The following is a 13,011-nucleotide window of genomic DNA, read 5'->3' on the forward strand; positions in this document are numbered from 1 at the left end:
ATAGGCAAAAGGCGTTACAAACACAGTTCCTTCCATGGAGTGAAAGTCCCATGGACAAGATACTGTCCTAGCCAAACACGGGTGGCCCAATACAAGCTCCCATCCATATGACACAATCCTGGTCACACACGGGTGGCACGAAACTAGATCCCATCCATGTGACACAAAATAACTGGCCCTTCACATGAGACACCAGCCTGGCCTCATGTGAACATGGCACAAATTTAGCTGCTCTATAGAGTGACAGGCCATAGAAGTGGCACTAGAAATGGAGATGGGCCAAATGGCCAGCCAAATGGTGACAGTGGGCATTGAGTTTTGTTCACCTCGGGACATCAGTGTGTGCGAACACAAGGCTATTCATAACTTATAAGTCAGTTTTGGTCACCCAAAACTTAATGAAGTATGTACACACTCACTTATAAATTAGTGCTAATTCCTAAGACTAGGTGCTAGGTTTATAACCAATACTTACCACCTGTCACATGCCACATAACCATGTCAACAGACAGTTTCACACGCACAGTTCACGAGCGGACGTCCCCTTATCCGAAACTACACTTTAATCAAGCAAGCATGAAAACAACATGCAAATTCAATTGCAAGCAAGCACACAAAGATGCTCTGCAATGCAGCATTAGCATGGACAATTCCCGTTCATGAGACTATACCAAAATAGTCGTGCTCCAGGAAAGTACACGAGGTACCAAACCCAATGGAACACCAATCCTCCAAGCATTTCCAGGCATGTACACACAGGCACAAGTCCCAACAGAAAGCCAAGTCCACAGTATCACATGAGTGGCATCAATCCCCGGCATATGCAACTGCGATGGACGCCAGTCCAATGTATAATGTACATACATAATGAGAAAGCACGGGTGGACCAGTTAGGTGGCCAAATGGTGACAATACGTATACATATATACATATATGTATACATGTAAGTATCTGTATAAGTATGTATGCGCGTACATACATATATATGTGTGCGTGTGCATACATATAATGTGCATACATATGTGTGCGTGTGCATACTTATAGTGTGTGTGCACTTGTATAGTGTATGTATATGTATTCATCAAGTAATCTGCACTCAAGCCTCTTCAAGAAGTGAGTCCACCGGCAACTGGAAGAGCAAGGAGAAGTATCTAGCAGCCCCTGAACAGCAGCGCTCATCTACACCTTGGGCTGAGAACACCAGTTTGATCATCCTTTATATTTTAAACTATCAGTTGAACATTCTTTTACTGTATGTAATAGAGGAATTAGGTTAGTTCTACTTGTGTGTGATCATGTTTGCAAGGCTTCCGGTGCACCTCACTGTATTAGCACTCTCACAGTACTTAGTAGTCTCACAATGTATGGATGTATATATATGTAGGTGTGTGTGCAAGTATGTATCTGTGTATGTATGTATGTGTGCATTACATTTACATGTAGGTGTGTGTGTGTGCAAGTATGTATATGTATGCGTACATTACATTTACATATACATGTATATGTATATGTATATGCCGTGAGCGTGTGTGCATCTAACATCTGATTTTATCTGACAAAAATTAGCCACCAACATTGCAAAGAGCATGTGATTTGAAAATCGTGAAGTCCAATACAATGCTGAAAGATCGGAAGCTCCAGTCAAATCCATAATCAAGACAATGAAAAACAAGAACCTCTGACATGCTCAAATTCTTCATACTTGTCAGGGGCTTGAAGACCAGCACATTTAAACCAGAAATCTGAAAAAAATAAAACTTACCTGAGAAAAACCCATAAAACCATCAAAAGGTCCATGTTGATCAATATAGTTGTAGAGAAAGACCAAACAATCCTCAAGGCCTACAAGTTCTGTATAAGACTGCACCATGCCAAACATTCGACACAAAAATTAGCTAAAACTAACTTAATAACTTAATAACTGAACACATTGACAAAGTTTAAGAAGCAAACAATTCCCGAGGGGAAGAAGGGTTTTGGGCAGGGAAGGAGGGGGGGGGGGGGGGGGGGTGGTTGGGGGGCTCATCTGAGTGGCCATAAAATCATGCTGCCACAAGGGGGGTTGAGTTCAAAACCTGAGATTTAAATACATAACGCACCCGAAACAAAAAGAGAATTAATCATAGAGAGTGGGAAATTAAGGTAACAATCACCTTATTGGGCAAATACCATTCATAATAGGGAGGCGGGTAATATCCTTCCACCATGGAAGGTCCTCCACATGGCCTTGGACCATCAAGAAATGTCTGCCAGAATACAATGCATCAAAGTACAGGTGTAAATTTGTCAAAATATCAGAAAAGCGGGGAAAAGGGGGGCGCACCGCGCCCGGGGGAGGGGGGGTGCAATGATTTTGCCATAACAACAGATGCAAAAGGGCATGTAAAAGATCCCAAATAAAGAAAAGAAGATGTACATGCGCGTAAGCTTTGTGGGTCTTCTTTCAGCCCTAGGTAACTGAATAGGAACCTTGATGCGAATCACCAACAAAGACACACACACACACACAAAGATATATTTTTAGTATATTATATAGTGCAAAAGCTGTCAATATGATTGTACAAAATATGTGGCCTTTGGCCATCCAAAAGGGTAATCAAAAACCTTAAAAGTCCTCACCTCTTGACCTACCCTAGGGAGGGTCAAATACCCTACAAATGAACAATGACTTGCCTTTTCTAGGCTTGTGGAAGCTATTCCTACTGGCCGACCAGCAGAAGCTATTCCTACTAGCCGACTGTTGGTTGGCCAACACCTCATAAGCCTAGACGACCTGGTCCTTGTCCAAAAGAATGCTTTCTAGTGCCCTAAACCTACTGTTTATTTGCTGCCTAACTCAAGGATTAGCATGGAGACCATCCATGTCCATGTGTGCACATGGCATCCCCTCCTGCTAAACTTGAAGATGGGATTCCAACCTTTGACCTTGCATGACTCTCATCTTTCCTTTGTCTCCTCATGGTGTCATCCTTCCTTCCTGGCAACCTGAGCCTTCCTTGGTATGCCCCAAATGGCATCCGACCCTCAAGGCTGCCATTCCCTTGGGTTTTGCTGACACCCACCAGCCCCAAGGGATTTCTACCCTCCTTGGACCTGTGCACCTTCCTGGGACACCTTCAGCACTGAGCCTAATGCTTTGATACCAATGTCACATGCGTGGAAGCTCTCAATGTCTTCTTTTAGCCCTAAGTAACTGAATAGGAAGCTTGATGCAAATCACCAACAAAGACAGAGAGAGAAGAGAGAGGAGAGAGTTGTATTTTCAATATATTATATAGTACAAAAGCTGTCAATATGATTGTACAAAATCTGTAGCCTTTGAAATTCCCAAAGGGTAATCTAAGTCCTTACCTCTTGACCTGCCCCAAGGAGGGTCAAATGCCCTACAAATGAACAATGAATTGCCTTTTACAGGCTCTTGGAAACTATTCGTACAGGCCGACTGCTAGTCAGCCAATTCCATTGGACAAATAAAATGGATAAATGCTGCCAACACCTCATAAGCCTGGCCGACCTGGTCCTTGTCCAAAAGAATGCCTTCTGGTGCCCTAAACCTACTGTTTATCTACTGCCTAACTCAGGGATTAGCCTGGAGACCATCAGAAAAGAGAGGAGTAGGAGGGAATGGGGACTGCAGAGATTTTTCCAAAATAGATCAAAAAGACGAAAAAGGGCATGTAAAAGATTCATTAAAAAAAAAAGATCCATAAGGGGAATATGAATTTGATCAAAGATCAAAGCAAGAGAAAAAGTCAATGTGTAGATTTGCCAAAATGACATGCATGTATAGAATTGCCCAATGTGTAGAGTGCCCAAAGAGGGAAAAGTAGATGTATGCCAAAATAAAAGAGTATCTATTTGGCAAATGATCAAAATAAGCCAAGATTTTAAAAAAAGGCAGTACAGATCTGCCAAGAAAACAAAAAGTGAAAAATTAAATAATATGGAAAAAAGGGGCAGTACGTGTTTGTGAAACATCAAAATGTGGAGAATTTGCCCCCCAAAAATGAGAGTTTAAAATTCTACTTATCTGCCAAAAGACCGAAATAAGGAAAACAAAATAATTGCCGAAAATATTAAGATGAGGAAAAAGGGAAGTAAATATTTGCTGAAAGATCAACATAAATCATCAGCCAAAAGATCAAGATGAAGGGAATAATTATATGCCAAAATATGAAAATGAGGAGAAAGTAAAAGCAGCGTATAGTTGCCAAGGAGATCAGACTGAAGGAATGCAGAGGGGATACATACCATGTCAAGGAGGTCCAAAATGGGGGAACCCAATTTGGCACATTGTTGCTGGAGGATGCTGCCACTGGTGCGGAAGCCATGGAGGCAAAGGACTCTCAGCTTCTTTCCAGGGTTGCTCCCATCATCCATTGTCGGAAGAATAGTACGAGGGCCGGCGAGCTCGGGCAGCAGGAAAGCTCTCAATTCTGCTGCTGCACGCAAGCTCGTGTGCATTTGTGATCACGTGTCACTCGTGCCTCAGATCTATTAATTATATATAAACTTAAAACAAAGGTCCAGGTATTCGGTATTCTGTAACATTTGAAAAGCTCTATATACACGTTGTGAAACCTTACAGCATCTTGAGAGAGTTTATGGCATCATGCAAGAATGGATCTTACAAGAAAGCCTTTGAGTTTGCACCAATGTACATACGAGTGGCTTAGACGCGCCTCGAGCGGGTCTCAAAGGTTATACTTCTTGATTCTGGGTTATTGCCCCTTCTTTTGACCTAACCTCCCTCATCTTTGTGTGCGCATCTTTTGTGGAAAGAGCACACTTTGAACAAAAGGGTATCGACACTTGTTCTTAAGTTCAAGTACTGCCTCAAGATCGGTTTGCTGAAATATTTTTATCCCGCTTAGCATATTCCAAACATCTCTTAATGCATTTCTTATATTGGACAAAGGAGTAATATACTCCAACATTTGTGCAAACTCATCATCCCTGATATTTGAGTAACCATGTGCCTCATCCTTCATTAGCATGTCAAATATAACATCTTGGGCCACTGTTGTTTGCAACTGCTTTGTTGTAGTGAAAGGATTAAGGGCGACTCTCCTATTCACCTTCTCTTCCAAATTTTTCCCAATGCATATACTTATGCCTTCTTTATAAGGATGCGCATGATTACCCATATGTATAGCACATCTACTTGTATTCTGGTGATCTCTTGGAAGACAGTAATAGATAACAGTTAGGCATGTTTTCACACATTCAAACATTTGATCATAATGTTTGTAGGAAATATTACCAAACTCTGAACCAACCATTCTCTCTGGACAACTTCTTTTCAATCGACCTTTTCATTGTGTCTCATTATGCAAGTGCATCATGGCGTAATAAGAACAATCTACATTCACACACCGCAAATGGCCAGAGCACCTATTAAATCGAACAACACCGCCAAAACAACAAGAACTACATGCTACGTACTCAACCCATGAGTGTCCATCCTGCCTCTATTCCATACCATACATTGCAGAAGCTGTCCCAGATGGCAACAACTCAAAAGCAACATATCCATCATATGACGCTGGCAACTTATCCACTCTATGTATATTGATGTCACTATGTAATGCAACATGCAAACTGCTATTGAGAGGAAGTGCCCTAACAGCATCTGACACGCTTAAAACATTATCTTTTTTAGCATTATTTTTGTCCATATCAATAAAAATCTTATAAAATTGATACATATCTACATCAAGCTCAAAACCCATTTCACTTGTATTCAGCCGAATGGGGTCTGATTTCAAATGCTTAGAGCGTAGAGAAAGGGACTTCAATGCAATCGGAAGTCCTACCAGATCAAAATAATCCACAGGCTGTAGATAATTTTAGCTCAAAAATTCTCTCATTAGAGACCAGGCATAGTTTTTTTTCTTGGATTCGAGCCATACATAGTAATATTCCTGCTCATTGTATCCTACACGGTTCCACCAAACAGAAGGAGAAAAACGATACACAACAAACTAACGAAAGCTCAACTCTATGCAGTTTCAACGACCCGGTTCCTTGATTTTTGAACTAGACTAAGTCACTCCTTGTATTACCACTAATAACAAATAACGATTTTTAATGAAATATCCATTCTTTTTCTAAATAGTTGATTTTTATACATATATTCTGATTATTAAAAAAGCTAGATAATAAATATTTTTACTAATTCATTTGTGCTCAGCTCATTCATTGTTAACCCTAACGTTGGATAATTTAGAAATATCTCTACTCATTTTCTATATCCAGCTGAACAGTTATAGCAAATCTCCAAATATTCTTTTAATTATGAACACCTAGTGGTGCCTTCAAAGTAGTCATCGTTAATGATTATGACAGCTTTGAAGACACATTATATTTGCTTACTGGGACCGTTTCTTTCTCATTTAACACAGAAAAAACATATTTTTTATTTTTAAAACTTTTAATATTTTTCCACTAGGTATATTATTTTAAACAATTACAGCACAAATTTTAAGTCCAAACCTTGTTTTTTATATAAACAATCTAGTTGATTTTTCCAAATTTCTCTCAAGTTTGTACTACATATTTCAAAATCAAATTTCTTTAATTGTTTAACAATTCCCCAGTTCCACCAATTTCATCAAACTAAATTAATAAATGTACTTTTCAGTTGTAATGTTTTCTCCATTCAATATAAAAATTACAGTTGTCTTTCTTAATTCATCACAAAAACACAAATTTTTTAATATTTTCAAATTAATCAAGCAATTTATAGAGTATTTTTTATTATTTTATATTTTACAAATCCTATGATAACTATGAAGAAGTAAATGACTATATAATATCAGCTGGGTATGTTACAATAAAAACTAAACACCAAATTTTAAAAAATTAATAACATTTACAAAACTAAACCTTATATAATTAAATAGTTTATGTATTATATACTAAACCATATAGTAGAGAAACTAAAAACTTCATTTAATAAATAGTGTAGTATATACAATAAACTAAATAGTATATAAACTGCATTACATTAACTAATTACATTAATATAATAAAAGATACACAATAAATATACTATATAGCATTTATTATAAAGAAATTTTAACAGTACTAAATAAAATCCATAATGTGTTATTGAAGTTCTCAATCAATAAAGAAGTTCCTACGGGGGGCCAGCCGTTATTTCTATTATGTTTCACATCTTTGGTTGGCATCTGAAGTGTTTGTCCACCATTGATTTGGGTTCACGTCCGGTTTCATTGGTATCTGAGCGCAGCCTCTTGCATATTCGATATAGGCAAATGATCATATGGCTATGGACAGGACCCAGAGTTGCGAGGAACACTAACCTAATAGAAGGATAACACTTGAAGTGTTTCATGAGAGAGAAAACGATTCTCTCTGAGTGAGGGATTGAGGGAGTGAGTGAAAGGGAGTGAGAGAGATTGAGCACAAAGGCAGAGGGAACGCTTGGAGGTTCTACTCACAACTTCTACCCTAGAGGAGCAATGTCTACTCACAGGTTCTCAACATGCATCTGAGGAAGCTGCCAATGCCCAGGTATGCTTACTAGGCTTCAAGTCCAAGTGTTTAGGGTTTTAGTTAATCAAATTCTTTTCAAGTTTTGGAGTCCTGCTATTTAGGGTTTTACACATTAAAAAATTCTAGAAAACAGGCTGCACCACCGTGGCTTGTTTTTTGAGATTTTTTTAACGAACTTTGTTTTAGGTTGAGTAGAAGAGCAATTGTGAACTTTAGCTCTACTGAAGAGGGTAGAACATGTGTAGACTATGGTTATTTTCTTGATTTGGTAACTACATGTGTAGAACATGTGTACCAGAAGGTTATGTTCTTGATATGTGTAGAACTTGTGTATATGAAGGCTATGTAGAGTATCAAAATGGGGTGCTTAACTTGATATGTTAACTACAGTACATGAAGGTTTTCCTTATCAAAATGGGGTTCTTAACTTGAAAGAAAAATGCCCAAAAATAGGCCGTGTCGGCATGGCATGTTTATAGGCATTTTTTCCATGTTTTTGTAAGGATTCATGGTTATGTTTGCAAGGATGCTAGTTAAATGTGTTGAGCATTAGTTGGACTTGGATATAGAAGACACAAAATGTCATCTTTGCAAGTGTTTCAAGGATGGTCATCAATTTTATGAGAGGCTCATGAGCTGAGTCCGTATTTGTTTAAAAAAAGCCCTAGAAAGCCACATCGACGCAGCCTATTTCTAGGGCTTTTTTTTCCATATAAAACCCCACGATGTCTTGATAAAAAAAGCCCTAGAAAGCCACATCGACGCAGCCTATTTCTAGGGCTTTTTTTTCCATATAAAACCCCACGATGTCTTGATAATATATTCAAAACCCCAAGATGTCTTGATGATATATACGTGTACTATGGTTATTTGGTAGAAGAGTCTAAGTTTGAAAAGAAAATGGTTATGCTCAGAAGGTTCTCAAGTGTATGGTTATGCTCAGAAGGTTCTCAAGTGTATGGTTCAATGCTTCAAAGGTTGTGCTCTTGTGGTTTGAGAGGGTTCATGAGCCCATAATTTGATTAAAAAAAGCCCCAAAAATAGGCTTGTTTCTGGGCTTTTTTTTCAAAGATTGTGAAGATGAAGGGTAATGGTTGCAAGGCTTATTGATGTGCTTTTGGAGCCTTATTAATGTAATTTTTGAGCCTTATTGATGGTTGCAAGGCTTATTGATGTGCTTCTGAGCCAAAATATGTGTGGAGCCTTAATGTGTGCTTTTGGAGCCTTAATATGAGCACTTGATATGTACCCTATATGAATATGAGCACCAAATATGTGAGCTTTCGGAGCCTTAGTGATGGAAAAAAATGCCCAAAAACAGGCCGCTCGGGCGCGGCCTGTTTCTAGGAATTTTTTTTTCAATGTCTAGATAAGATTCAAGGTACACAAGGAATGCTAATGAAGTACTCGTGGAATGTATAGCAGGCATAAGTATTGCATATTGTGAGTTTGAAGTGCACATGGCATAAATATTGTATAGAGGGCTTGTACTTAGAAAAAAATGCCCAAAAATAGGCCACGTTGGCGCGACCTATTTTTGGGCATTTTTTTCATGTGATGTAATGGATTCCATGGTTCCATGGTCTCTGTGGATTTTTTCAAGTAATGCAAGGCTTCAATTAGCGATGGAACAAAATATGAGCACCATATATGGTGATGGATCCAATTTTCCAATCTTATGTGAATATTAGCACCAAATACGGTGAGCCTTAGTGAAGAAACAAAAAAATGCCCAGAAATAGGCCACATCGGTTTCTAGGCATTTTTTAAATGCGTTGCAAAGCTCCTTGGAAGCATGTGGAACGATAGGATCCATTGAAAGAGGCTTTGCTAGGAATGCTTTGTATTGCAGTAATGGATATGGATATGTCAAAGGCATTTCTTCAAGTGCCCTTTTTTTTGCATCTTGAAGGCATGTAGCAGCATCAGAGCAATTTTCAAAGAAGGTTCAAATTCATGTTGAGACTACTATTCAGAGGTTGCATTGTTATTGGCAATGCTTTGACGGGATATGTATGCCAAGTTTAGTACTATTGAAAAAGCACGGCGTGTTCTTGGGGAGTTTCCTATTCACTTTGCTATGGCTAGGGTAGATTCCTAATGCATTTATCGTATCATATGACCAAGTTTTAAATGCATTAATCACATCATACGGCTAGGGTAGATTTCTAATCAGAGAGTATGTCTTGGATATGCTAAAGATAGTGATGGTTTGCAAATATTCAACTCATTAGATGCAAAATAGGCCCGCTCTTTAAATGCAATAATCCTCCATGACTTTTTTAGAGCCTTACACGTAAAAAAAAACCCAGAAACAGACTGCATTGGCACGACCTATTTCTCGACATTTTTTTTAGTAATTATAAGCCTTCAAACTATTACACTAAGGCACACCATATTTTGTGCTCATATTCACATAGTTCCATGATAGATTTAGGTAAGAGGAAGGTTATATATAGAACACATGTAAAGAGAAAGGTTATATATAAAACACATGTAAAATCGCTCTAAAATTAACCTCGATTTTACTAGAGATAGTTTTGTGAGGTTATTGCAGTATTTGCTGGGATGTCATATGCTATTTGTTAAGCCACATTTAGAGTGGATATAGATTGTTTTTTGAAAATTTGATGTGGGTAAAAATGCCATATAAGTTTAAAAAGGCCATATTAGTTTTTGGGCTTTTTTTTTCATGTTTTGCAAGTTTCCAAGGTGTTTTTAGTTATGAGGCTCCACTGGTGTAATTATTGTTGTATACACATGTAATGCCTTTTGTAAAGGGCATTAGTTAGAGTAGGACCATTGAATGGTACTACTTTTGGGTATTTGGTTTAATGCTAATACTACACATGGGTTATTAATATTGGTTGAAAACATTATTGCATCTTGGATGTTGGATTATGTATTGTTCATATATGTTAGATATCCGTAACGCCGCTACTACGGGCGTTACCACGAGAGGGGACGGCCTCTGGCTCACCACCCAGCCATAGAGGAAGAATGAGGATTGCCCCTCAACCCCCAGGCTATATAGTGTGTGGCCTGCCGTCCACACTAGCCTGGCCGCCCATGACTCCGCATGGGCGTCCTCTCCCACTGAACCCCGGACATGGCCATCCTGCCGTCGGTCCACAGGCATTACAGCCTACGTGACATTACCCCCCCTTAAGAAGAGTTTTTGTCCTCGAAAACAAACTGGGGAAACCTTTTGGAAATTGCACTACGGCGTTCCCAGGTAGCTACCTCCTCATCCCTATCTGTCCATTTAACAAGTACCTCCTGGTACACTTTATGTCGGGTCTGTCTATCACGATACTGTAGAATCTTTTTAGGTTCATGTGGTATCTTTGGTGGCTCTATCAAGTCCACCAAAATCTCTGGAGAAACTGCGTTCTCTAACCCATGAACTGATTTCTTCAGTTTACTGACATGGAAGACAGGATGGACTTGAGAACTCTCCGATAACTCAAGTTTATATGCTACGTCCCCAATCTTTTTAAGGATTTTAAAAGGACCACAATATCTCGGAGAAAGTTTATCACACTTTCCCGTTTTCATGGTTTCTGACTGCGCAGGAACCTTGAGGAATACAAAGTCACCTTCTGCAAAGGTCACCTTTCTTTGTCCTTTATCCGCATAAGTTTTAGCGCGATCCTGAGCGCTACGAATGCTCTCACGTGCGGCTCTGAGCATATCATTCATATCTTCAAGGAAATCCTTGACAGATTGAATCTTCTCCTTTTCTAGGCCTACAGCCATTGGAGATCTCGGCTGGAATCCATACATTAACATGAATGGTGTAAATCCAGTCGCTGAGTGTTTGGAGCTGTTATAGGCAAACTCCAGTAAGGGTAAGTACTCTTCCCAATTAGATTGCTTCTTACTAACATAAGAACGCAACATATCCTCTAGAATTTGGTTAACTCTTTCAGTTTGACCATCAGACTCCGGATGATCTGCCGTACTCATACTCAGAGTAGTATCCAGCTTTTTGAAGACTTCCCTCCAAAAATGACTGTTGAACTTTCTATCTCTATCCGACACTATATCTGCGGGCAGGCCATATAGCTTGTAGAGATGTTCAATAAAGAGTTTTGCCAACTCTAGCGTTTTAACAGTTTTCTTCGTGGCGATAAACTTTGCCATTTTAGTTAACCTGTCCACTACCACCCACACCGAGTCATTCCCTCGACTAGTCTTGGGTAAACCGGTAATGAAATCCATGGAAATGCTTTCCCATTTCCCTTGAGGAATCTCCAACGGATGGAGTAGTCCTCCAACCTTAAGACGTTCATGTTTATTGACTTGGCACTTACTGCATTTCAGTACATAAGTCTGGACGTCCTTAAACAAACTAGGCCAATAAAACTGTCTTTTTACTAGTGCATAGGTCTTCTGAATCCCGGGATGACCCGCACTTGGACTATCATGACTTTCTTTAAGAATTTGGGCCCGAAAGTCACCAATAGTTGGTACACATATTCTACCCTTGTAGAGTAAGTACCCGTCGTCAATGGAGTAATTAGCATATTTCTCCCCCCGACGAAGTTTATCACTCCCCTTTGAAGCCGTGGTGGCAGTCAAAGGTGATGAAGGGCCTACGTCAGAACTCTCCGGTTCCAAACTATACCTAGAAGACACGGCTACTTTCTCCGGACTAACTCTTGCTTCCCTTCCCGTTGCACCTTCGGCCAGTCTCTCCGGACTAGCAATACGTACCAACGAGGGAGGTGGTCGCGTCTGTGAAGAAGTGCGTACGCGTACAGCGCGCCAGACCTCTGTAAAAGATGGATCATGCTCACATAAACCACGTAGGGACTCCATGAAATCATTCTTGAAGACTGTGAAACTAAGTTCATTAATCTGTGGCATGCGACTAAGTGCATCTGCCACCACGTTATACTTACCTTTGTGGTAACGTATCTGAAGGTCAAACTCCTGTAGAATCTCCGCCCACCGAGCTTTTCTACCCTTCAGTTCATTTTGACTTGAAAGCCATTTCAGACTTTCATGGTCCGTCCGGACCTCAAAAGTAGCACCATATAAATAGTGTCTCCACTTTTTCAGTGCGTGAACTATCGCTAGTAACTCTCGCTCGTAAGCCGAGTAGTTACGCTGCGCACGATCTAACTTTTTACTCTCAAATGCAATTGGGCGTCCCTTTTGCATAAGTACGGCCCCAATGGCCTCATTACTAGCATCTGTTTCCAAAACAAACGGCTCATTTGGATCGACAATTGTCAAAACAGGTGCAGCTCTACGGTCACCTTGAGCTTGTCAAAGCTCTTCTGTTGGGCGTCCCCCCAACTAATGTTTTTTGTTTTTGACCGTAACTGGTCAGTCAACGGGACTGCGATCTTCGCGTAGTCCTTCACATACTGTCGGTAGAACCCCGACATGCCAAGAAAAATCTACAGTTCCTCGAGATTCTTCGGCGCTGGCCATTTAAGAATAGCCTCTACTTTTTCTGGCTCCATCCGCGTACCATCG

At 39.8% G+C, this 13,011-nt stretch overlaps 1 protein-coding gene across 1 annotated transcript in view; it reads right to left on the reverse strand.

Moving 5' to 3' along the window:
• The window catches only part of LOC147636146 (uncharacterized), a 36,843-nt gene extending 32,293 nt beyond the window's left edge, over window positions 1-4,550 (reverse strand). The window contains exons 1-3 of the mRNA XM_086801594.1: window positions 4,252-4,550; window positions 2,154-2,246; window positions 1,763-1,861 (exon numbers count right to left, since the gene is read on the reverse strand). Of these exons, the coding sequence (XP_086657720.1) occupies window positions 1,763-1,861; window positions 2,154-2,246; window positions 4,252-4,464 (405 nt within the window). The 5' untranslated portion in view covers window positions 4,465-4,550. The remainder of the gene's footprint in view (window positions 1-1,762; window positions 1,862-2,153; window positions 2,247-4,251) is intronic.
• Between the last annotated feature and the right edge of the window lie 8,461 nt (window positions 4,551-13,011).

Source organism: Cibotium barometz, chromosome 8, assembly GCF_041138505.1.
Source record: "Cibotium barometz isolate CiBa-2024 chromosome 8, ASM4113850v1, whole genome shotgun sequence".
NCBI lineage: Eukaryota > Viridiplantae > Streptophyta > Polypodiopsida > Cyatheales > Cibotiaceae > Cibotium > Cibotium barometz.